Source organism: Apodemus sylvaticus, chromosome 14, assembly GCF_947179515.1.
Source record: "Apodemus sylvaticus chromosome 14, mApoSyl1.1, whole genome shotgun sequence".
Classification (NCBI taxonomy): Eukaryota; Metazoa; Chordata; class Mammalia; order Rodentia; family Muridae; genus Apodemus; species Apodemus sylvaticus.
In genome coordinates this window covers 69,469,663-69,495,813 of record NC_067485.1, presented here as the reverse complement: position 1 = coordinate 69,495,813, position 26,151 = coordinate 69,469,663, and the positions used below count along the sequence as shown (strand labels likewise).

Genomic DNA, 26,151 nt, shown 5'->3' with positions numbered 1-26,151 from the left:
GCCTAGACTGTGCAACCCTCAGACAGATGGGACTAGAGATGCCTCTGTACATGTGCATCTCTGCAACCCTTCCTTTCCCCAACAAGGTTCTACCACCAGATATGGCCTCTGAGAGAACTGAAGTGCACCAAGAGCTCCAGCATTCCAAGAACCTTGACGTAATTCTTTGCAGGATGAGCGAAAGCAAGCCTTCCCTAAAGGAGGCCTGAGGTGGTGTCATCTTCTCTGGAGAGCAGAAAGCATCTGGTGAACCACCTTCAGCTACACCTAGTCCATCAAAATCATTAAACCTAGATCCTTCAGCTACTACTCACTTAACTCAGTGTCATTAAAGACTTTGTAAAAGTAGTCTAAAGAATATTCCTTCATTAGCAGACACATTTCTAGAAATTGAAAGACAAAAAGCATATTTTCCCCTTTAGAGCAAGGGATGAATACAGGGCTTCCCACGATCTAAGCCAGTGCTTTACACTGAGATACAGTCCCAACCCTCCGTTCTCCTCCCCACCCCCCACTTAGAGTCTTACTCTTTTCAAGCTGTTGAGGTTATCTGTGGGGAAAGGATTGGAAAGCCTACAACTAATACCTCAATGCTCAGAAAAATGTTACTCCTTGAGTTATAATGACTAAATGAATTATCTGTATATTATTAGGCTGCTTCAGGGTTTTATGTGGCAAATGACCCTTCCTATGCTATTTGAAACCTAAATAACCGAAACATAAATAGGCACAATTGTAAGTCTATTGTAGGACATTCATACTGTCATATAATTTGAATACTTTCATGACAACTATATCACCTATGCATAATAAGAGAGAAAAATAATTATGTCTATAGCAGGTTAATTGGGAGAAGTCTTAAGTGGGATTTGATGGAGCAGGCCTGGTCCTAGGAACAAGACCCTGTTACAATCCTTTACATGCACAGAGCCCACAAGAGCCTTTACTTTCAAACCAACTCCCATATGATATGTTATGTCAGTACAGTGTGTTCAGAATCCTGATAAGAAGTATGCAATTATCCATTTAGTGAGCTATTATGGAAAGTTCTTTTCTGAATCCTTTAGAATACCCAAGGCATGGAAAATGCTAAAAACTAATGTAGTGGGAGGTGTGTGGTAGTGTGTGTGGTAGTGATGGGGTGCTAGTGCAATGGCTCAGTGGCTAAGAGCACTCACCACTCTAGGAGAGGATCCAAGTTTAGTTCTTAACATCCACATGGTACTTCAAAACTTAAAAAAAAAGTATCTGTATATATACCTGCATACAAGCAGGTATCTGCATATATACCTGCATGCCACAAGAGGGTATCAGACCACATTATAGGATGGTCTTGAGCTACCGGGAAGTTGCTGGGAACTGAATTCAGGACCTCTGGAAGAGCAGCCAGTACTACTCTTAACAGCTTGAACCATCTCTCTAGCCCCCTCAAAATTATTTTTAACTACAGTTTCAGGGAATTCATTGACTTCTTCTAGCCTTCATGGATACCAAGCATACAGATGGTTCACATATATTCACATAAGCAAAACAGTCATTTGTATCCAATGGAAATAGAAAAATCTTAAAAAAAAAAAAAAACATAGGAAAAAACCCAACTTTATGAAGCTCAGAAGAGAAGAATAAGAATAAAGAGAAAAAAATTTCTCTTCTGTGCAGTATATGTATGCTATATATTATGCATCATGTATAGCATATTTTTCCTATACAATGTATTATATATTATATTAGACTCATAAACACAGGAAAATTTATTAAGAAATTATATTATAATATATAAAAATTAATAATATATTATATATATATATAATACACATTTCAAATATTAGAAAATTGGATAATGTAACAGGAACAGCAATTAACCTACAATCAATGATACTGAAAACCAATGTCCCTACCTAGTATATATACTTTAAGAAGACAGATACTAGCTTTTGTGCTAATTTTGAGTGACACAAGACTGAAGTCCCTTCACCCTGACTTGTGGAAACACACATAGGGGCTTACTCAATTTGGGCACTGGCTGTGTGTCCCAGAACTGGTATCTGCGTTTTGTGGCCTCATCAATGTTCCTGGCTGGGCCTTGGCATGCAGACAGCAGCTCCATTGCTCTCTGGATGTCCTGTAGCTTCTGAATAGGGATGGTGGGATTCTGGAAGAACAGACACAAAGAGACACACGACATAAGGAAGCTTCCGATGCCTCTGAACAAGGCAATTGTGCGTATTGGCCTCAAGCACTGCCCCACCTCCTGGAAGCCTGCAGGAGGCTAGCTGTGAGTACTGAGATGAGACAGCTGCACTGCTGCAGGTTGCCAGTGGGCTGCGGGTTCAGCGGGGGCTCTGCTGGTGTGGGAACTCTAAGTACACAGAAGCACCCTCTGCTTCAGGACCCCGCCCATCTGTGCTGGTCCCACTGTTCCTTTGGGAAAAGAAGGCAAAGAGTGACATGCAGGGCATGCATTACTGTCACACAGCAGCCAGGCAGCCAGGAGCCTCGGTTGTGCTGTTAGCGTTAATGCTCTGCGGCAGCAATGGAGGGGCAGAGGAAACAGTTCTAGAACAGAAACTAGACAGACAAGAGATGATTAGAAGGGAAGGAAGGAAAGAGAAAGAAAGAGAACCTTAGGACTATGCTGGGAAGGAAATGGTTAAAAAGAAACCACTAAGCTCTGCTGCTGTTCCCCCCTGGACCATACCCAGTCTTTCCGCACTGGAGGAACCCTGAGACAGAAGGCAGAAGAGAGGCTTCTCTGCAAATCCTGACCCTTGGCACCCACTGCTTGTTCTCAGTGTGGGAATCTAGTCTCAGTTTTACGTAAAACCGATTTTTATCGATAAAGTGGGCAATATTTTTAAACTGCAAAAAACAGTCCCTTCTCAAAGCCAGTATTTGCTTTTTCCTTGCAGAATCCTTATGTATTGAAATTCTTCAAGTGTAATAAATAATACACAGAAACTGAGACTACATTCAAATTGAGACACTGCACATGGGACTGGATATAGAAATCAGTGGCTTTTTTCCCCCAACAAAATAAGCGAGTTTACGGATTTTGATGCTGCTCAAAAAATTCCTTCCACTGTGATTTAGAAATGGTGGGAAGAAACCTCAGAGCCCTTACGCTGTGTATCAGCACTCTGACTATGAAGCAAAGGGATCAAGAACCTCCATGGTAAAGCAGCAACTTTGGACTTCTGCTCAATTCTGAGTTTGACATCTATAGTCTAGATAAGTCCATTATAACGGCTTCTCCGTTTGAAGTGCGGAACACGGGCTGGCTCTCCTTTTACTAGGTTTCTTTGGGTACTGACTTTCTCTAGTAGACAAAGCCATGGCGTCTAACTGCAGCAGGCCAACAGCGCACTGCCTCCACTCAGCAGCCACCAACAGTGCTCACTCTACTGCCACTGAGTCCAGAAGCCGTTATCTTACACTAATCATGACAAAAGCCACAAAGCAAATTAAAGGCAACATTTTCCTGTTCTAAACACTGCGTTTCTTTTTCTCTCTTCTCTTCTTTCTCTTCTCTCACTTTTGGGAGTGGTACTAGGAATTAAAGCTAGAGACACATACATGTTAGAAACGCAATGCTCTACCACTGAGCTATATTCTCAGCCTTTTAAGAAGTTGAGACATGGTTTCACTGTTGCCCAGGCTGACCTTGAATCTGAGATCCTCCTGTGAATTTGACCTCTCCCGTAGGAACTGTTACAGGCATGAACCACAGCACTTGGCTCTGAATTTTTTTCAGCCACATTCAGTATTCACTGAAGACTTAACTGTCATGTAATTCTCTTCCAACAGAAAAGTTTGCATCTCACTATTTTTAGCTCATATATGTAAATTGTTTTAATTCCAGTTGTTCTTTTGGCCTGTTGATTTCATATCCATAACCTCATGTGAAGTGTTTAGCTTTAATTAAAAAAAATATTTTTTTTTAAATCTTGGGTCTGTTTCATTCTCTAATACTTTAAGTAACTGATAAATTAATAGCCTCTTGAACTTCTAGCACAGTCTACTATGAGACCTACAACAGGAGCCAAGCTTTAAAACACAGTTTAACAACAATGCTTGAAAATACATTTAACTCTGGCTTAAAAATGCAAAGTAGAACCCAGGCTTAAATAAAATATACCTGGTTATAGAGCCTAGTTTGTTACAGTAATTTTTCTTTTCTGATAGCTGAGATAACTCTTCCAAGACACATTAAAAGCAAATTCTTTTGCAGTAATCATGAAGCAGTATCTTGGTACTAAAGGAACCAATGATACCCCTGCTCCAGGGAGACCCTAGAGTAAGTAGTTTCTAGTTTACCTACTGAGCAGCACCAGGCTGTGCTACAAGTAACAGCCATCTGTGACACAATCATATCCTGATGCTCACTATTTAAATGCTTTCTGAAAATAGGTGCAAGTAAGTACAATTTTCAAACCTATCCATGTTGAATTAGGGAAATTCATCTTTTTTTTTTTTTTTTGTAACTTTGTGATTATTTCTGAGGTGCTGGGGATTAAATGCAAACCTTGAACATCATGCTTGGCAAATGCTCAACCAGTGGGCCAGAGCCCCAGCCTTAGGATTAGTTTTTTCTTTTTCTTTTTTGAGACAAAGTCTCCCTATGTAGCTCAGGCTGGTCTCCAACTCACAATCGTCCTGCCTACGCCTCCTGGGTGCTGGGATTATAGGCGGGCGCCACCACGCTCACCTTATGATACATTCTTAAATCTATCCATTCACCTTCCATAGTATCACCACCTGGGGAGAAAGGCGAGAATGTGCATTAGCCCCCAGTCAACTGCCCACTCACTACTATGTTCTTACCGATGCGGCAGGAATTCCTTCTTGTTATAGCTGCTTCCTAAAGAATACTAAAGACCAACTATATATATCCTGTTCCCATTACTTACTTTCCTTCTTTCTTCTTCTTCTTTTTTTTTATTTTTTTATTTTTTTTATTTTTTGAGACAGGGTTTCTCTGTGTAGCCCTGGCTGTCCTCGAACTCAGAAATCCGCCTGCCTCTGCCTCCCAAGTGCTGGGATTACCACGCCCGGCTCTTCCCATTACTTTCTAAACTGAAACCTTAGGAAAAATTTGTCCAAGTCACTAAAAAGTCTGTAAGAAAGGGTTGGGGTTATGGGTCAGGTCAAAGGGTTGCCTGGCATGCATAAGGCCCTGGGTTCAATCCCCAGCACCATGTATACCAATCTGTTAAGAATCCAGACAAATATAATTTTAATCCTTGAGTATAGACCAGATTATTCTCTAAATGTAGTCCACTGTAATAATATGACAGTATCTACTACTGCCATAAATTTATGGGTAGGGTGCCCCAGTTTAAAACAAATAAAATGGACAAAAGCCCACATTGAACCGCTGTTAGATAGCTTCTAATTAACAAAACAAAACCAAACAAAAAAACAAACCCTCTCTACCACATATGCTAATAGTAGTTCCTTGCACTCAGTTGGCTGCAGCTCTCATCAGTGTCCAGAGTAGAAAGAAGTGCTCAGAACCCCTGAGGGTAAAGGGATGGGTAAAGCCCAAGGCATGGTAGAAGCAAAGAGCCGCCCACACTGCAGTAAGGGATGCATATCTGCTGAAGCAACACCAAGACATGAGAAAAATATTTGCAAGCTGATGGCGATTTCCCAATTTATCTTGGAAGTTATGTCTAGTGGAACACTGATCACGTGAGACCCAGAGGGAAGCTGGGGCAGAAGGCTTGACTTTGTTCTCTCCCTCAATCACTCGTGGTTAAACTGGGACAAGTAAGTATCCTTCTCAGAGACTCTGGTTCTTTCATGTAAAGCAGGTACCACCAATGACAAAACTACCCGCAGACTGACTTATATGACATAATATAAACTTCATGTGAAAAAATCTGAAATTCACAAAGTTTGCAGGTATTGTCTTCTGTGGAGTGCACTGTACTTTAGAAAACAAATCAACCTTCATTAAGAACAATCTGATTTTACCTTCATGACAGTCTTATACACCGGGGAAAGGAAATGGGCTTTCCAGGATAAGGAAATCAGCTCAAAGAGATGCAGTCCACTGTGAATAATGGAGCCAAGGCCCAGGGCCCGCTCCCAGGGCTCCCCTGGCCAGAAAGATGTTCTTGAAGCTATAACCATCAAAGTCATCTTTTTTGTTATGTTTCTAACTCAACTTCTTTGGCTCTGGTTTCCTGCACTACCAGGACTGTGTTGTCCTGTGTGATAGGAAGGAGAAATCTCCATAAACAGGGGTGATACCAACTGTATCACCAGACCCATATACAGCACAACTAGTCCTCTGTTCAGCAGCGACCTGCCAACATGGGTCCAGAAGGACAACTGGTTTGGTTGTTTAAAATAGGGGTATCCTAAGGGAGAAGAACATGAGGAGGTGTTCCCCACCCTTGGCAATGGCATGAGGCATGACCACTGCAGACCAGGCTGATTCAAAGTCAACAGAAGACTTACCCATGGCTGCTCCTGCTGAAATCTGCTGCCAGATGGCGTTGTGCTATGCAGGTAATTAGACAGACACCCAGAAAATTAAAATGTGAATATCTTCTGAACCAAAAGTAATCACAGATTAAGTGTAACTTCAAAACAACAAAAACAAAAGCAAAAACAAAACAACAACAACAACAACAAAAAACCCAAACTTCCTACCAGGCTCCCAGAGACTTTTATGACTATGATCTACATACTACTACAAAGAGAAGGAGAAATGAGGACACACACACACACACATACACACACACACACACACTGCACCTCTTGGTTATGGGGGTGCCACAGTGAGATTCAGGGAGGCTGTAAACACCCTCCAGTTACTCCTGCCATTCAACACACAATCAAAGGAAACACTAGCTACACATCTGCCCCGCCCAGACCCATCTCTTCTGCATGGGAAAACAGCTGTGGCAGGGAAACAGGGTCTCACTTTAGAAGACTGCTGGATCTTGATCTCCTGGGAGTCAGATGCAGAGTCGGACTTGGTGCCCCCAGAATTTGGCTTCTCCTTTTTTCTCTTCTGCTTCTTCTTTTTCTTTTTTGCTCCCAAATCCCCTCCAGGGCTTCTGTAGGAAATTCAAGGAAAGAAAAAGAAATGAAAGGGAAAACATCATTATATAAAACTGAGTTGCATAAACACCATTACTTAGAAAAACACATGTGATTTGCATAGTGAAGTACAATTGCGTTAGGATGTATGGATATGACAGTGTCAGGGTGAGCTATACACAAGCTAACACTGGTTCTTCCTCTGTCACACGGCAGGTGCTCAGATGTCTTCTAAACATAAATAACTAGATACAAGCCACATTCAAAATAGAAGCCCAAGAACATTCAGAGTTCCTCCTCCTCTACTACTCACTTGTTACTTAGCCTCTAGAGATACACCTAGTGCTAGAGAGGTGCTCCCGAGGTTAAGCACATTGGCTGCTCCTGCAGAGAAACTGGGTTTGATTCCAATCAGCCACATGGTACTCAAAACTGCCTGTAACTCCAGTTTCAGAGGATCCAATGACCTCTTCTGGCCAGTAAGGGCATCAGGCATGCCTATGGTACACATACATGCTACTCACAGGCATTAAAATATATTTTTAAAAAGACTTATAGATACCTCTTTGGGATGACACTATTTGTCTTTCTTCATTTCTTTAGCTTTGCACATACTAGACCATTATTTTTTTAAAAATAATGAATTATTTTTTAAAAAAATCCTAAGCAACAAAAACATTATTGGGTAAGATATTTTTGTTTGGAACCCTTTCCACTGTTATATTCTGGAAAAGAAAAAAGAACACAAAATAAGGAAACACAGGATTAAAAAGTTCCACTTACTGAGGCTTACTCTACTACAAATTTCCTAGAAGATAAATTAATATTTAACATCAGAGATTAGCATTACATTTTTGCCTATGTAGGAAAAGTAATGAAAACAACTGGTTCTGCTCCACTATTGTAAATCAATTTGCCCCTGCTTATTTTCTTTCCTGATTTATATCTAATTAGCATATATACTGCAGTCTTTCACCAAGACTCAGATCTCATTAATATATACTCAAGGCCTTATGATACTGTCTCTCAAAGACAATAGGTTTTCTGGTTGTTTACAAAAGTGTCTTCCTAATCATACTTTCATCTTCATAACATTTTCTAACAAAAACACAGTCAGAAACATAAAATTGTGAAAGCTATTCTATCCTTACACTTGCAGTGTTCCCTAGGACTCTACATTACCTCACTGCTCACCATCTGCAGGCATTCTCCCATGGAGACTGGCCAGGTCTTGCTGGCACACTCCTATACAAGATAGGCTGTTGGTACACAAGCCTTCAGCATATCTAGCTTCCTACTTTCAGGCTGGCTTGTCCACAGGTAGCAATGCTAGGTCGAAGACCAGGCTTTGAGTGTGGGTAAGTAATGAGGACTCTCCTCTAAATACTGAGCTGATTTCCATTCTTACCAGCAGGAAAAATGTCCTCCAATGTCAGCAGGAATGTACTTGTGCCATATTTTTCTCATCTGAAATCTTTATAGATGAGGGAAACTCACCATAGACTTCATCTACTTAAACATTTAATCAAGTAGAAATTGAACCCAAGTAGAAATTTTTCCTGTTGGTTATGTTGTTTCAAGAATTGTTCTTCTATGTCTACTTTCTATTAGCCATTTCTAAAAATAATTTATAGGTACCATTTATGAAAAACATTGATACCTATCCTTTATTTAATACTCTGAACACATGTTCTCATTTTTCTTAAGTATATGTATGTATATATACATGTGTATGCATGTATAATGTACATATGTGCACGTGTGTCAGGCCAAAGTGGATATTGGACATCTTCCCTTGTTGCTTTCCTCTTGGCTTATTGAGGCAGGAACTCTCCCTGAACCTAGCGTTCACTCATTTCACCTAGTCTAGCTAGTCTGCTTTCTCAGGGGATCCTCCTAGTCTGCCTCTGAAGTGTTGGAACTACAGCTATGTCCACTCCTGCTTGTGTCTATGAAGGTTCTGGAGTATCTTCATACTTCTATGACAAGTGCTTTATCCAGTGGGCCATCTCTCCAGGGGCATTTAATCTTATTTAAGCCTCACAAAAACCTAGAGCCAGACTTTGTATCATCTAGAGTGTCAGCTGTTTAGATAATAAATACTTTACTCAGTTTGTTTAAAATTTCACTTGATGGTATCTTTTTAGAAAGTATTATGTAATCTAAAGTATAAATGCTTTCCCCTGTGGATTGCTTTTAAATTTTGCTTACATATTGTGTCAAAATGACACAAATATTCTACATTTTCACCCTGTCTTTTCTATGGCTTTTGAGATGTTTGCTTTCTCACCCACTTGGGATCAAATGTACATGTATGAAATACTGAGGCTTCAACATTCCAAATTACATACAGGGAGCTGAGGCAAGATGATGGTGAGCTGGTGACCTGCCTGAGCTACAGCCGGAAGTCAAGGCCAACACAGGCAAGTCAGCGAGAACCCATATCATGAGAAGAAAATACACAATGTATCTCAATATACAGTACCAGTCCAGCATGCACATAGCCATGAGTTTAAAATCTAGTGCTCTAAGCAGGGAAAAGTTATAAACACAAGAGGTCCTCAGATAATAGAACATATTAGTCAGGGACCAAACTGTCAAATCCAAAGACTAGTAACAGAGGGACAAAGAATCTAACATCTCTCCTTACTGGACACTCATGCTGCTGCAGCTGTGAGCCAAGTTAGACAAGTGCACAAATTCTTTGACACCATCTTTCTTGAAGAACTGGAGCCTGTTTTCCTTCCTTTGGATCTAGGTGGCCTGACTTGCTGTGACACACTCTGTCCACAGTGAAAGTGACACTATGTGACTTCCAGGTCACAAAAGGCCACATACCCCTACCTTTTCTTATAACATTCTCATAAACCTGGCTCCCTTAAGAACCTGCCACAATGGTGAGGTCAATGCGGATTCTTGGTTGAGTAGGAAACTGAGCTCCTGGCTTAGATCCCATATCAATTACCAGCCATGTAAGTGAATCACATAAATTCAGCTCAGGAAACCCCAAAGTTAGTCTCCAACTATGACTCTGTAGTAATTACCTTTGTAGTGCTGTGACCAAAACAACCTAAGGGACAATATAAGGGAGTAAATATTTGGTTGGGCTCATAGTTTCAGAGGACTCAATTCATTGCTGTTTGGTACCATGCAGTTCAGCAGAACAACATGAAAATGTCTGGAGAACATTATAATGGTCCACCAGATACACAGAGAGGAGAATATGGGAAGGGGCCAGGGCAAGATAGTATCCACAAGAATACCACCAGTCCACAAAACCAACTTCCTCCAAGTCCCAACCCTACTTTTCAGCGCATCCAATACAGGCATCATTTATGAAGCAGTCAAAGGCTCAACCATTAGGTCAGAGTCTTAAGTGTACTTTACTTTGCTACTTTGTTTTCTTTCTTTCCCTTTTGTTGGTTTTGGTAAGATCTTAGTATCTAGGCTGGGGCTGACCTCAAATTTGCTATGTATCCCAGGCTGGCTTTCCAGTTTGTGCCTTACTAACAGAGTTATACACTCTTGGCTGTTCTGACTTTTCATGCCAAACAGCCCTGTGTCCTGGAGCCAAGATCTGGGTGCATTAGAGGCTGAAAAGCTGTCTTTATACAGTATGGAGAGATATACATCTTCACTGGCTTAACAAAACTGTGAGGTTGTCCATTACTACTTCACTTCCCCATGCACCCTAAAACAAAGCCCTAATCTTTATGCTCAATAAAAGGTTATAGAGAGATTCCTCCTTTTTATCGGTTATTCATGTGTTAAATAAATATATTACATTTTAAATGGATAATTCATTCTTTAATAAGTCAAAAAATACAGAAACATAGGCAGCTGTAGGTTCACACTTCCCTGTTCCTAACCCTAAAATAGAAAGCAGTGCTTATTGCTGAAGATCCATTAAAACCTTGTCAAAGAGGTACCCTAGCAGCCTAAAAATAGTAATGCCTTCCTACCCCAAAATTAGAAGTTTATTTTCATCAGTAGAATCAAACTGTACAATCACCATGTTTATATTTAAAATCATCTGATGACTAAGGGTACCCATAAATATCTGATTGGCAACTAGGCAGAAACAAGTTTATCACAGCCAGGTACTGGAGCTAGACACATGGGTGGACACACCTTGTTTGGGGAATTCTGATTAGGAGCATCGTCCTACATGTGTCCAAGCTGGCACCTTATGAAGTGTCAGTGTTTTGCTGATGTGGAGTCTCGCAGATGCATGTGTGTATGCATGGGATTCAAAGCATCAATTCATACTGATATCCTGAAGGTCTCTAATATCTCTCACTAGAAGATGTAATAACAAATACCTTCTGAATAAGTGATTGGTGTATGATTCTGGCTCTTGAGGTAGCTCTAGCTATGTATTGCCAGAAAGCAAAACACCTCTGAAAAGCACCAATTTTCCCAACCTTTGTGGTAAAGATTATTGAACCTAATCCAAACATTCTCTAAATGTTTATTTATACCACGTTCAGCACTGTGTTGGGTTCATAAGGAGGCAGCACCTCTCTTCTGCCAGAACCCTTTTCTAGAAACCACTGGCTCGCCTTTAATTCCAGCACTCAGGAGGCAGTCAGGTGGATCAATGAGTTTGAGGCCAGCCTGGTCTACGCAGTGAGTTCCAGGACAGCCAGGGCTACACAGACAAACTTCAAACAAACAAATCCCAAACACCACCAAAAAAAATTCCCAGACAAAACCAACAAACAACCACCACAGCATCCCAGAAAGCCAGTTCAAACAGATCCCAATGACATTTTCTTACAGCAGGACAGTGGATGAGCAGCCCTGGCTGGTGTGTATGCTTGAACTACATGAAATTATCTTCAGTGTACAACCCGGAAACATTCAAAGCACCAGATCAGCCGGGCGGTGGTGCACGCCTGTAATCCCAGCACTCGGGGAGGCAGAGGCAGACGGATTTCTGAGTAATTTCTAATGTAATTCAGGAATTATACTCTCAGGTTTCTATACAAATAAAAATAAGAACATATCTATACAGAAATTAGCATGTGAACATTCATAGCAACCTTATTCATAACAGCTCTCAAATGGAAACAATCCAAATGCCTATCAACTGATGAATGAATATGGAAAATGTGGACTTATCCATATAAAGATTACTATTCAAATTTTTAAGAAGTGCCACTTATACATAAGCAGGATGAATTCAGTGTAAGAGGCCGGTGTTGTAAAGCCCACCTATCATATGGTTCAATTTTTATAAAATATCCAAACAACCAGACCAAAGAAAGTCAAGCTAGATTTGTAGTTGTTAGCAGCTGAGCAGAAGGAAGGCACGGTGTTTATTATCAATTGTCACCTTGACACAGACTAGGATCATCAGAGAGGAGCCTCTGAGCCATTCTGTGAAAGATTATGTAAATTAGGCTATATGAGGTGGGAAAGCCCTCTGTGGCCTGTGGTCCCAGAGTACAGAAGGAGGCAAAGCAAACTGTACCAGCACTCAAGTTTCTTCTAATTGGATACAGTGTGCATAGCCTCCACCTTCCTGGCTACAGACTATATTCTCACAAACTTTAAAAAGAAACATTTTGTCTTGAATTGCTTCTGTTAAGTATTTTGTCATGAGGAAAAAAAGTGACTAGTAGAGAGCATCTAGGGAGTAGACTTAGGGATGTGGGTTTCATTCTGGGATGATAAAAATCATTTCTAAAATGGACTGTGGCAATGGCTGTACAAAAAGCCATTAAGTTGCACAGTATATAATTTGTATGTCAATAAAACTTCTTAAAAATACTAACCAGTGATCTCCTCCCCATCATGCATATTCATTTATTCATTCATTCACACAAATTTGTTTAAAAAAATACTGAACTCAAGTCAACAGATTTTTATTAAGCTTTTGATATATATGATGTGCCAGATAGTCTAAGACTTAAAGATACAAAGTGCTATCTTCATGTTTACAATCTGCCTATGACTCCACAGGTGTAAGTGTGTTCATGCTTTGTAGGTACACATCAAATGTTTCTTAATCACCTTGGCGGCTGCTACTACAGTATCAAGGCATACAGTACATTGTTTAAATAGTATATTGTTTCTCATAGTTTTAGGAGCTGAAGTCCATGATCAGGATGGACCAGGGTGTCAGCATGTGTGGGTTCCAGTAGACAGTTCTTTTTGTCTCCAACACTAAACCTACAGAGACAGCTCCCCTCCTCATTACTTAACTGCCTTCCAAAGGCCCTCCTTACTATCACTATGGCAACAGAGATTTAGGACTCCATAGAATATTTTGGAAGACACAAACTGATCCACAGCTAGTTGCCAGTCTTGCTCATATTACTCTAAAAACTACCTCTAACCGCTACATTAGTCAGCTTTCATTGCCGCAACAACAACAACAACAACAACAACAACAACAACAAAAACTCATAAAATTAACTGTTAAAAGAGGACAGGATTATTTTAGCTCATATTGTTGGAAGTGCAGCTCATGACCAAGTAACCCAGTTTTGAGCCTGTGGCAAGGCAACACATCATAACATGCATGTGAGCAGGACTGCTTAGATCACAAGCCAAGGAACAAATGGGAATGAGGAAGAGAGCCTTGTTCCCCAAACCCTCTTTACAAGCACCCGCTGATGACCTACAGATCTTCTTGTAGGCTTCTTAAAACTTTCTACAACTTCCTACTAGTATTATCCCAAGTGGCAGCAGTCCTTTAACACATAGGCCTTTGGGTTGTTCATGATTCCAATTATAATAAGCATAGACCTCACCTCATTCAAGGTGCTTCTGAATACCCATGTTATACCATACAACAATCCCCTCCCCCATTATCTGCCCATTCTCCACCACAGCTGACCAAATGAGCCTGAATAAATCTTCCTGTTGCCCAGAAACCAGTTAGGGTCTTCTAGAAAATCTGAGTTAAGAAACACCCTTTGGACAGTGTGGACTTAATTGAGGAGGCAGAAGAGAAGAAAAACACAGAGATAAAACAGACCTCAGGTCTTCAATTCTAATCAAGACTAGCCTTACTTTCAGACCACACAGTGCTATGTTTAAATAAAATTATCTTTTACTTGGGTTAGTATATATGTGTTCTAGACACACAATAAAAGAACTATGCTTCTCACTTAGCAGCTATGTGACCCTAGTCAAGTCACTTATCTTTAGGAGCCATGACTACCTTGTCGTAAAACTGGCTGAGCAGACTAATGGGAAGATGGCAGCATGCAAGAGAATGATGGATAAGTAGCACAGAAAGGCCACCTCCTGTAAGAGCTCCAGGACTTTGGTAGGGATCATCACCTGAGGTTTCCATGACTACGGAAATCTTATAAATGTAAACAATGTAAATCTACAATGGCTTTGAGCCTGGAGAAGGAGACAATGTGGAGTGGAGGCTGCAATAAGGGCTTAAGGGGTGTCACAGACACAGAGAAATTCCTTTGGCTTAGCAATAATATTTGCAATGAATCTGGGAGTTGTTCACTATCCTATGTTATAGTCCTCCATGTCATTTTGCATAAGAACTTCAGTAAATGCTGTGCACAGTAGCCAATATTAGGGTGTCCTTGATGGGAAAAAGCAAGAACTGTTTTACATGGAGTCCAATACTAATAAACCAGAAACACTAGGATCCCACTAAAGGGAAAGAAGTCAGCAGCCTGGACAGACTTGAGAACTATAGAAATCCTATAGTACCCAAGAATTCTCATCTTTAAGTATTAGCGTATGGTTATTTTGTTTAGTCTTTTTGTTGTTGTTGTTGTTTTTAAAGGTAATCCAGAAAGTGACAGACTATGCAAACCTTTCAGTTATAATATAAGGAACAGATCCTACAAGGTTCCAGGCTAAAATCAAAAACAAGCCAAATTAAAGAAAGAATGATAATAGGGGTACCCAGAAAATTAAAAGGAGATGGCACATAAAACATTTATACCACTGAATAGAGGAAGCTAAAACAGTGCTTTAGAGTTTCAAGGAAAACATCTGTAACAGAATCACACGTACATCTCAATCACGGTTTATGGGGCTGTGAGATGGCTCAGTGGACTCAGGATGCTTGCTGCCAAGCTTGACGAGCTGAGTTCAATAAAGCCTGCAAGTAGTTCTCTGACCTCCACGTAAGCATCACATAAATAAATAAATGTAAAAAAAAATTATAGTTAGGTTGGAGAGCAAGACTCATCAGACATTCAAGAAACTAGAAGACAGAATCATCCACACACTATAAAAATATGAAATAAGAAAGTAATCGAAAGCTTTGCACAGTGGCAGTATTATAGCCAAAGAGGTTTATCAGAGGAGGCACTGGCAATTTTTGACAATCTCTACAGAGACTGAATAGCTGTGGTTCAAAAGAAAACTATCTTTGCTTTTTAATGGCTAACCTTTCCTTATTGTCTACTTGGTGTTTGCAAGTTCTCAAGCCTGTGTTTACTCTCGCCACCCTTCCTTTTCCTTTTAATAAAGTTACTTTTTAGAAAAAAAATTGAAAAAAGGGAAGGATCTATTTTCTAAAATGCACCAGGAGACAAAGGCAATAAGTGAGATGTCCCTGAATGCACAATTGTGAAGCACAGTGTCATGGTTCAGATAAACGTTTGTAAAGATACAAGAGCAAAAATGAAAGCTTGTGAAACTAATGAAGATCCAGTTATTTCAAAGCCTACACTTTTTTTTGTCTTGTGTTATTGTAAAGTGTTTTGGAGAGTGGTTACAATTTTGTTTTTGTTTTTCTAAGACAAGGTTTCCTGAAGCTCAGCCTGACCTCCAACGGTCTATGGTGAGGATAACCTTTAATTCATGATCCTTCTGCCTCGTCTCCCAAGTGCTGAGATTGCAGACATGTGTCACTATGCCTAGCAGGTAGTGGTGAAAAATGTGGCACTGACACTTGTTTAAAACATGCTTGTTCAGAATTTAAAGACAATTCCTAGAAGGGAAAAAAAAAATTCAAACACGGTATTCTGCAAAATAAAGGGAAATAAATGTTCAAGTATGTTGTGAGAATTTTGGTTTCTTTAAAAAAAAAAAAATAGGTTTTCATTTTAATCCCAGGTGTGGGAGGCTGCTTCAGATTGTCCCCAGGAACTATGATTTGCCTTATGCTCTACCAGAGGAAGGTTTTGCCAGCTGCGGATAGCTTCTGTGAATCTGTAACATTTGAAATTCTGGGAACTTTTCAGAGAGTGTATAAATGCTAGGGTCCCAAGAGATGGGCTGGTCATTGTTCGTTTGGGAAGGCTGCTTGCTGATTGATAGTAGTCCTGGTCAAAAAAGAAACAAAAAGGAAAAAAACCTTAAGATTCAGTGATCTCTTTCTCTACCTAGTGTTAGGCAGTTGTACAGGTCAACTTAGGGTAGAAGAAAGAAGAACCCATAAAGTGGCAAAAAGGTCTGGAGACCTAAGTATATAAAAACAGAAAATTCAAAGGCATATATCATCTGAGTCGTCTAATATGATAGTCACCATCTGTGAGTTCATTTAAGTAGGATTAAATTGAAATTTTAGTTCCTCAATCACTCTAGCCACATTTGAGAGCCCAACAAGTCTACGTAAATAATGGCCATGGTGAAAAACACACGACTGCCAATGAACCAGAAAGTGTGATTATATTTATGTTGATTGGGCACATACTAAAATGTGAATCATTTACACTGTTAATTAAGCTAGAATATAAAGAAATAGAATAGCCAAGGAATTTTGCTCTCTCTATATTTTATTTTTCAATTGTATTCTGCATGTTTTACTCATATAACCAGTAGAAGTGATAAAACTATTTTCAAGCAGAATGACAAACTAACTGGTTCCCTTTAGTGACATACATTGGTGGTGAATAACAAAGACAGCAGAGTATGTATGCCATCCTTACAAACTCTGGATTTCAGCCAGTTTCTTGGGGAAAGTCTGCTCTGGGCCAAAGGTGAGGTCACCATCTCAGAGGCAAGTCTCAGTTGACATCTGATCACTGTTTTAAGTATTTTAAGTATTTATTGAATGAGAGGAAGCCCTTGGGCTAGGGCTGTTAATATATCTTTACATTTATATATTTGACAGCAGATCAAATTTCAGAAAGAGCAGCTTTGAGTTATCCCTTAATTTTGTATGATGAGAAATCAGAGTTACTGTAAGTTTCTGCATTTTCTCTCTGATTCTATGCAGCCGACTCAGGGAAGTGGTCACAGTCAATTTCAACAATAAATAGATACATACACTGCATTTTCTTCAAATCTTTTCCCTCAATTGAGGGTAGTAGAAGAAGGGTTGTTTTATTATTTTTGTTTCTTAATTCTCATACCTCATTCCTGTAATCCTAGCACAGGGAATTAACTACTGAGAGAAAAGTAGTTAAGTCCAGGCTACACAGTGAATTCAGGTTAGACTAGCTTGGGTTGAGATTGAGACCATCTCAAAAACAAAATAAAACAAACAATAAAAGAACATCTAAGGGTTGCTTTTTGTGACATATTGAGTCTTTTTGTTTTTGTAAGAATTCTTAATGTGCATTGCCAAAAGCAATCTACAGACTGAAAGCAATTACTGTCAAAATTCCAACATTTTTCCTAGAAACAACAAAAAAACTCCAAGAATTCATATGGAGGCACAAAAGACACTGAATAGTCAAAGCAAGACTGAGCAAAAAGAATGATACTGGAGGTACCTCATTTCAAGATGCACTACAGGCCATAATAGAAACAGCATGATACAGGCACAAAAACCAGTTTGTAGGCCAGTGGAGTAGATAAGACGCTATGGACTAAACCCCACAACGACAGCCACCTGATTTTAAACAAAGATGCCCAAAGTTTATTTTGAAGAAAAGCCAGCCTCGTCAACAAATGATGCTGGCAAAACTGGATATCCAAGTGTAAAGACAAAACTAGATCTGTACCTCTCACTTTAGGGGAAAAAAGATCAATTCTAATCCTATTATGAGACTGCAACTTTGAAACTGCTACAGGGACTCACAAGGAAAGCACTTAGAGACACTGGCAAAGACACTTTCTTAGAGGTTTCAGGAAATGTCAGCAAGAGTTGGCAAATGGGACTGATGAAATTAAAAGGCTTCTGCACAAGTGAAGTGGCAGCTTATGGTGGGAGAAAACTCCTTCCTAGTTATACATCTGACAGAAGTATCTAGGCTCCAGACAGACTACCAAGGAACCAAACAATCCAGACAGTAAACAGTCTAAGGAAAAGAACAGGCAGCTGTCAAGAGACGAAATACAGCTAATAAATATTCAAAAAATACAGTTCAGCATTCTTGGCCATTAGGAAATAGAAATTAAAACATTGACATTCCATCTCGTCCCCAGTCTGAGAGACTGCCATTAAGTAAGTAAACACAACAAAGGGTAGCTAGGATGGTGTGGGAAAGGCAGCCCTTGTATGTTGCTGGCAGAAATGTAAATTAGCCTAACCAGTATGGAAATCCGTATAGAGGGTCAATAACAATAACAATAATAATCAGAAACAGCTATTTTATGAATCAGTTATGCCACTCCTGGGAATATACCCAAAGAACTCTAAATCAATATAAAGCCTTTTATTTTGTCTCAAGCTTTTTTTTTTTTTTTTTTGAGACAATGTCTGGCTATGATGTAAACTCAAGGTTACCTCAGCTTCCAAAGGCCAGGATTACAAGTATGTGCCACCACATTGAACAAAAAGTTTTGTGGTATCAGGGATTAAATAAACCCAGAGCAGTATACATAGTGGGCAACTCCTCTACTAGTTGAGAATATTCCTGCACCATCCCCACCCCCAATTTCTGAATGCCACAAGGTGAGCAGTTTAATTTTTTAAGTCATTCTATGCTGGGCTTCTGTCCCACCAGTGACAAAACTGAACTAACGGACCACAGCCAGAAAGCCCTGAAATTGTGAGTCAAAAATCAATCTCCCATTCTTTAAACTGTTTCTCTCACATATTTGTCACAGTGATTAAAAAGCTAATTTTCATAGGATGAAGCTAAGGAGTCCTCTAGGATGTAGTTTACAAATGGAGACAACACACCTTAATGGGGCAGGCAAGATGTTTTAGTGGACTTAACACTGTGCCCATCTTCAACAGTTTTACCAAATCCCTTCAGAAACTGAGAAGGCAGAACAAAACAAGAATGAGTAAAATATTCCATATTAAAACCCTGGATGACCACTGCAGCCTCACGCCCAGGTTTGCAAGTTCCTAGCAGAGTCATCTTGGAGACAACCTCTTCCCACCACCACCCAGGACAAGAATGAAATTTTCAGTCATTTGGACTTTTCATTGGTCTCAAAGTTTTCAAGTTTTCTCAAGCTCAGGTGGTAAAGCAAGTCCCTGAAGGGAATCTTCTTAGGAAATCTTCAATTATCTTACTTCTAATTTTCCATATTTTATTTGAAAATAATAAAACTACATTGCTTATCATCTCACTACTTAAAATTGACAATCTCTCCCTTCATCAATGTTTTGAGAATGCATTTAATTTTTAGAGTGGTATACTGCTACCATACTAGGGTGGACCAAACAGTTGATGTTGTCATTTCCATAACAATGATGACACTCAAGTATTTTATAATACTTCTGCTATTGTTTTAAATTAAACATAAAATCTCACATTTTGATTATAGACTTTCAATATTATCCATAAAGTAAAATATGAAGCTAATAAAGAAAATTCTGCAAAAAACAAAAGCATAGTGGTATCTCCCTGGGTATTTTTCCTTTATTTGAATCTACAGTTTCAACACAGTATGCTAAAACAACTCCTAGATGCATTATATACTGAATGTTGGGTGTATATTAATCCTTTCAGGCCACAGGGGAGCTATTGAACAAATTACAGCTCCATATACTGACGATGGCCTACTGGCTCAGAAGTAATACTTTGCTTATTAGAGGTAAAACATTATTTATTCTCCAAAGGCTCTTTATTTGATGTTTATTTAAACTAGTAGAGAATGAAGAGGCCAAGTAAGGAAGGAAAAGTTTTCTGTATTTTAACACTGACAAACTTGAGCTACTTAAAAAAAAATTGGGTTTCTACAGAGCACTATCAATTCATGAGCCAAATAAAACAGAATGACTTCCTTAAATTGTACTGTCTAAATTGAAATCAAAAGAGGAAAGCAGTTTCAACAGAGCAGAACAGTTACTTTGGTTCTGCTAATCTCTCTATACTTTAGTATATAACAATTAATCCATTATATTAATTTCTTAAACTATAAGTTACCACATTGCCTACTCTTGGTTAAAACCCAACCCACTGGGCGGCTCTAAATTTTGATTAAGTGTTCTCATATATAATTAATGTGCTGATGTGTAAATCTAGAAACCTCTGAACAGGGCCTGTGGATGCTCTTGGGGGAACTTCAAACAGCTTATAGCAAGGCACCAAAAAGGTCCAGCTCAGTGGTTGCAGAGAAGAGTATGTCTTTGTACCAAGGGTATCTTTGACTCTGTAAGCAAGAAAGCTCTAATTAAAGCCCCACCCTAGAATATTAATCACACAGAATAAAACTTGAAGAGAGACAAGGTCAGGGTCTCCCCAGAAAGATAACCTACAGATGAAGTTACTTGAGTTATCTATCCACTGACTTGCATATGGACCCACTTCTGGCAAGAGAGCTAGTGTTTCAAAAATACACTCATATTTAGCTATCACAGGCAATTTTCTATTACTCATAAACAGAACTCAGGCTCAGATTTCTGTAGAATTTCCTCTCCGAGCTTAAAAGAAATCTAGACTTGAATGATAACATTCAGTACTCGCAGCTGCCACTGAACTGTTCGCTGTAAACATTAAAAAGCAACTTGCCAAAGGGAGATATATGTAGTCAGCTTTTCTTTTTCGTCATTTGTCATTTAATATCTGATAACGTATTCAAGATCAATAAAGCCTCCTTTCTTGAAGCTTAAAGTAAACGTTGAATAAAATACAAATACTTGAAAGACTCTCCATGAACTGAATAAATAAGCCATCTGTGACTCAGGCTTCCCTATCGTGTTTTTAGGCTGACCCACTTCTCCAGTCACCATGGTTCGCAGAATCTCACTTCTAAGGGGCAGCAGTAACAGCTCTGTGCCAGCGCATAGTTTGAATCCAACAGGGTTTAAAAGGCTGAGGCAAACAGCACCTACAAAAAGGACACCGGTCTTTATTTAAAATGATCCTCCAATCTCCGCCTCTAAAACAGAACTTCAATACCAGCCTTAACCAGAAGCAGTCTTTTCTCCAACAGAAGGAAAAAAAAAATCAAGTCTGCAGGGGAGAAAAGCGGGCAGGCATTGATTGAGAAACCGATCAAATAAGTGTTAAAGTACTTGGTATATTTGGCTTTGGAGATCAGACAGCAGTTTTGCAGGAGGAGGGGTAAGGTCGGGGCCGCGGGAACTCGGTTCACCGGCCAGCTCTGCTCTAGAAAGCTCTGCGGGCACGCTCAGAGGCCGCCAAGCTGATGTCCTCAGGCGTCGGCTGAGACCTGCATCCCCCCCCCCCCATCTTCCCCTCCCCGCGCCCCTTTCCGGGCCTGAGAGGCAGAACTTTGCGCAGTTGGTCGCCAGCAGCCGAGAACGCCAGGGGCGCATCCCTAGCCCACCCCCCACCGGCGGCTCTGCGGGTTTCGTCCCTACAGGGGGTTAGTGGCGGCCGGAGGGGGGCGGCGCGGAAGTACTAGGAGGATGCCGAGGCGCAAGTGGAAGGACTTGCATCCCCCTCGCCCCGGCGGTCCAAGACGCCGCCGCCACCACAAAGGGAAGGGCCTGACGCCCTTGCGAAGTTCCCACCCGAACCACCCGCCGCGGCTGGGTGAGGCCGAGCCAGCGGGGGCGCGCGGCAGGTGACTGTCGCGTCGCGGGTCCCCGGGCCCGAGTCGCAGTCTCCCCGCCCACCTCGGGCCTCGCCCACCACTGCGCGCTCCCTGAGAGCTGGGAGACCTGCACCTCACAATGGTCTCGGGACGAGGCCACCGCCAAACGCAGCGGTCGAGGGGCTCCCGCACGCCAGCCACGAGCGGGCGCCGGAGCCCTGAGGTGCGCGCCGTCCCCGCCCTGTCGCGCCCGCGCGCCACCTCCTACCCTTTGGCGTGTTCTGTCTCCTCCTCATTGTCTCCGTCTATTCCGCACGTGTCCTGGTCGTCCAGCTCTAGGCTCTGCTGGCTGGCCGCAGACTCGCTGTCCTCCGCCATCGCGGCGGCTCCGAGCGGCTGGAGAGGCGGCGCTCCGAGCAGCAAGCAAGGCGCGACAGGGCGGGCGCGGCCGCAGCTCCCTCTAGTGCCGCCCACCCTCGGGCACGGAGTCTGGAGTCTGCGGTCCCGCCCATCCCGCCGGCCCCGCCCATCACAGCCGGCCCGGCCCCGCCCACTCCCTTGCGGCTCCCGCCTGTCTCCTCTGTCCCGCCCGCCTCAGTCAGAGCGGGCCCCGCCCACATTGCGTGCCCACTCCCGCCCACCTCATCGGTTCTCCCACTTCGGCAGTCAAGGCCCCGCCTACCTCCTCTTCCCACTTCCGCCTATTTTAGCGGGTGAAGACCCGCTCGTCTCGTGGTCGCGTTTCCGCTACGGCTAGCGAGGCTCCGCCCACCTTGCCTCCCGCTTCGGCTCAACTCGGCCGGCACTGCCCCGCCCACCTCGCTCGCCCGCTCGGGCCTCTTCAGCGGGCACGGCCCCGCCCACCTCAGCCAGCCCGAGGGCGGAAAAAAAAAACCAAAAAACCAAAAAGCGAAAACCGAGGCCTGTCTTTCCTCTGTCGGAAGACGGGAGGTGGGGAGTTGGAGGAACAGTAGAGCCCGAGCGGGAGCCCGAGGCCGTAGGGGGTGGGGCGTGGGTGCTCTTGAGGCTTCAAGGCTGGACCCGGTCGCTGCGGGTTGGATTTCAGAGCTGCGCGTCAGTCTTTGCAAGCTCCGGCTGCACGAAGCTATTTGTCCGTGTGCCTCGGTGCTCTCGACCTGATGCGGGGATTCTTTTTCCCTCAGGCCTGCGATTCCCCGAAGCTCCCCCTGCCTCCTCTCCCACGTGTTCTTCAAAAATTTCCATTTCATGTTTTAGTATCTAATGCTTATCGAGCCAAGGCTCCAACCTCCCCGCCTCCCCGCTGCAGGCAGACAGACAAATAACTGGAGTTGTTTTTTTTTGTTTGTTTGTTTGTTTTTGTCTAGATGGGTTTCCGCTGAGAACAGAACGAACATTTTGTGAGGCTTGGCGAAGACACCCAAATTAGGGGCATTGGGTAGTTTTAGGCAAGTCATTCTGCTTTCTCCTAAGTGAAGGTCATGACCTAGACCCCCAAGCAAACGTGTATGGGGCAGTGTTGAAAGCGTCCTCCATCAGGAAACAGGAGAAGGAAGCTATCCCAGCAGTCCTGGAGGTAAAAAGTCCCGGAGGTAAAAGTTGGGAGTTCTTTGAGGCCAGCCTCCACTGCATCCAGAGTCCAAGGACATCTTGAGCTACACCAGACGCCTCCGAGGGAAAATAAAGGACTGGTGTGGAGAGAGGGAAGAGACCCTCCTGTGTGTACTGGAATCCACCCTGCTGTTAAATGCTTCCCACAACAGCCCTCTCTGCTTTCCAGAGATAGGAAGTGTTCAAAGCTGCTGCCAGACCACCGGAAGGCTGCGAGGCGGGTTCACAAAGGCGGCTGCTGAGAAAGTTACCCAAACTCTGTAATGAGGGGGGAAGTCCCTAAAAGCCACCTGAAATTTTTAGTGTAATGTGAATCTCCCCCAACACACACACACACACACACACACACACACACACACACACACACGAAAATATGTGCTTAACATGCAAGGAGCTCGTTTTGACCTAGAGACAAAACTTGCAGAGCAATTTCAAAGTCCAACAGTTGTTTGACGTTCCTGGAGAAAGTGTAAACCGGACCCAAACATGGAGAAAATGCAGTTTTGTGCTTAACAGTTGCAACTCTTTCTCAGGCAAGGTCAAATGTGGCCTCTAGATTCAGACTTTAGGATAAAGGCGGGCAGAGATAACTGAGGTTCCTGCCTCTCATCTTTACGAACAGAAATAGCTGAATAACTTACCTGTTTGGGATGAGTTAGCCATTTTTAACCTTTGTGGTGAGACAATAGAGACTGAGGAAATTGGCATCAAGATTAGCATATAAAGAAAGCCAATGGGCAAAGGAAGCCTGGAAGCCCCCTTTCCCCCCTTAGGCCACATAGCACAGAATGGATTAAGCACATTGTATTCAAATATGTGAGAGGCTGGTGCTTTGTGAAGGTCCTCGTGGCCAAGTGTTTGGAGCCCTTCCCTCAGCCCACCTACCCACTCACGTCTCAGGAGTGCCATTTCTTTCTTAATAAAGAAATTATTTCTAACTGTGCGGCCCTCAGTGCAGTTTCTTTTTTCTTTTTCTTTCTTTTTTTTTCTTCGAGACAGGGTTTCTCTGTGTAGCCCTGGCTGTCCTGGAACTCACTCTGTAGACCAGGCTGGCCTCGAACTCAGAGATCCGCCTGCCTCTGCCTCCCAGAGTGCTGGGATTACAGGCGTGCGCCACCACGCCCGGCTGAACTCAGTGCAGTTTCTTATCCTGAGACATAAGTGTCAGGTGCTTTTTGAACGCAGACCCGTATCTGTAACAGGCTCAAGCAGATTTCAAACTCCCAAGGCAAAGGAGACACAGAACACACTTATTTATTTTAACTTTCAAGAAACATCGCCTAAGAAACTTAAAAAAAAAAATTAAGAATTTAAATAATTCTGGAGAAATGAAGAGAGGGCATTAGAATCCAGTAAACACCAGAAAGTAATGCCAAGCAGGGAGCATCGTTCTGCAGAATGCAACGGAGCGGGGCCAGGCATTTGCACAGTGTTAGGTTGAAGCCTTATAGCATCCAAATGTGTCTCTGCAGAATATTCATTTTTTACAGGAGAGAAAAGTTTGTGACCAGCCCTGGGGGAGTCCTAAATTCCATTGTCACATACAGAAACTCACCACATCTCCAAAAGGCTTTAGTTCTCTCTGTGTCTTCATCCAGGAGTCAGAGCCAAGTGCCAGCGTCTGGAAGATGAAGTCCAAGTGGAGGGGCAGACACTTGTGTAGAGTGTTTGCCAGTGTGTTAAAAGTGGCCCTTGGGACTTTCTCCTTCTGCTCGGCTGACTTCTCTTCTTATGGAATACAAGCCCAAGTTTGTGCTGTTAGTCTTGTTCACTTGTTTATAAAGTGTATTTTTTAAGCATCATAAAATATGCAATGTAGAACTTGCTGTCAAACATTTTTTAAGCATATAAGTTGGCTTCATTTTGCACGACTGATACCTAGAGCATTTCCCCTTGCTGACCTACGCCTCTATACCCATTAAGCAGTTCCCTGGTTACAGCTGCTCACCAGACTGTGGGAACTACCAGTCTACTTTTGTATATGTAAATTTGGTTACTGTAGAAAAGTCATATAAACGTTTCACCTTTTTTTAAAGACTGATTTATTTCACATAATATAATGGTCTCGGCATCCTTTATGTTAAATCATGTGCTGGCGTTTCCTTCCCTTTGAAAGCTAAATACTATTCCGTTACCTGTATGTTTTATGAGTCCATTCATCAGCGGGCATTGAGTTTCTTTCATTCTTTGGGTACTGTGAAAGCAAGACCTTGCTTTCAGTTCTGTTGGACAATACAAACAGAAGTAAAATGGATGAATCATATGGTATTTAAGTGTTTTTGCAAACCAGGCGGTAGTGGTACATGCCTTTAATCCCAGCACTTGGGAGGCAGAGGCAGGCAGATTTCTGAGTTCGAGGCCAGCCTGGTCTACAGAGTGAGTTCCAGGACAGCCAGGGCTATACAGAGTAACACTGCCTCAAAAAAACAAAAACAAACAAACAAAAAAAAGAACAGACAATGGTGTCTATATACAACTGCTCGATGTGCATTCCTGCAAGAACACACAAGGGTGTGTAGACTTGTCTGGAAACTCCAATGCTTGCCCCTCCTGCTACACTTCTTTCTTTTGCCCAACAACAGTAGTCCTACTGGGTGTGGATGGCATAATTCAGTATAACCAGGGACACAGAACCTGTTTAGATATAAAGCACATTTTAAATATGTACATCCATCTATGTTTCCATTTTGTGTGTGCAGATGTACATACAGACATGCCTGTGTG

The 26,151-nt window shown here is 42.0% G+C and overlaps 1 protein-coding gene across 3 annotated transcripts in view; it reads right to left on the bottom strand.

Moving 5' to 3' along the window:
• Positions 1 to 22,319, bottom strand: part of Nmt2 (N-myristoyltransferase 2) — a 38,307-nt gene extending 15,988 nt beyond the window's left edge. Inside the window, exons 1-5 of one of the 3 annotated variants that reach the window (XM_052156501.1) lie at positions 22,106 to 22,318; positions 6,935 to 7,070; positions 6,466 to 6,508; positions 4,706 to 4,755; positions 2,008 to 2,152 (exon numbers count right to left, since the gene is read on the bottom strand). In XM_052156501.1, coding sequence (XP_052012461.1) covers positions 2,008 to 2,152; positions 4,706 to 4,755; positions 6,466 to 6,508; positions 6,935 to 7,070; positions 22,106 to 22,215 — 484 coding nt within the window. In that variant the 5' untranslated portion in view covers positions 22,216 to 22,318. Of the gene's footprint in view, positions 1 to 2,007; positions 2,153 to 4,705; positions 4,756 to 6,465; positions 6,509 to 6,934; positions 7,071 to 22,105 lie in introns of all 3 variants that reach the window. The other 2 variants (XM_052156503.1, XM_052156502.1) reach the window with 2 other exon arrangements.
• Between the last annotated feature and the right edge of the window lie 3,832 nt (positions 22,320 to 26,151).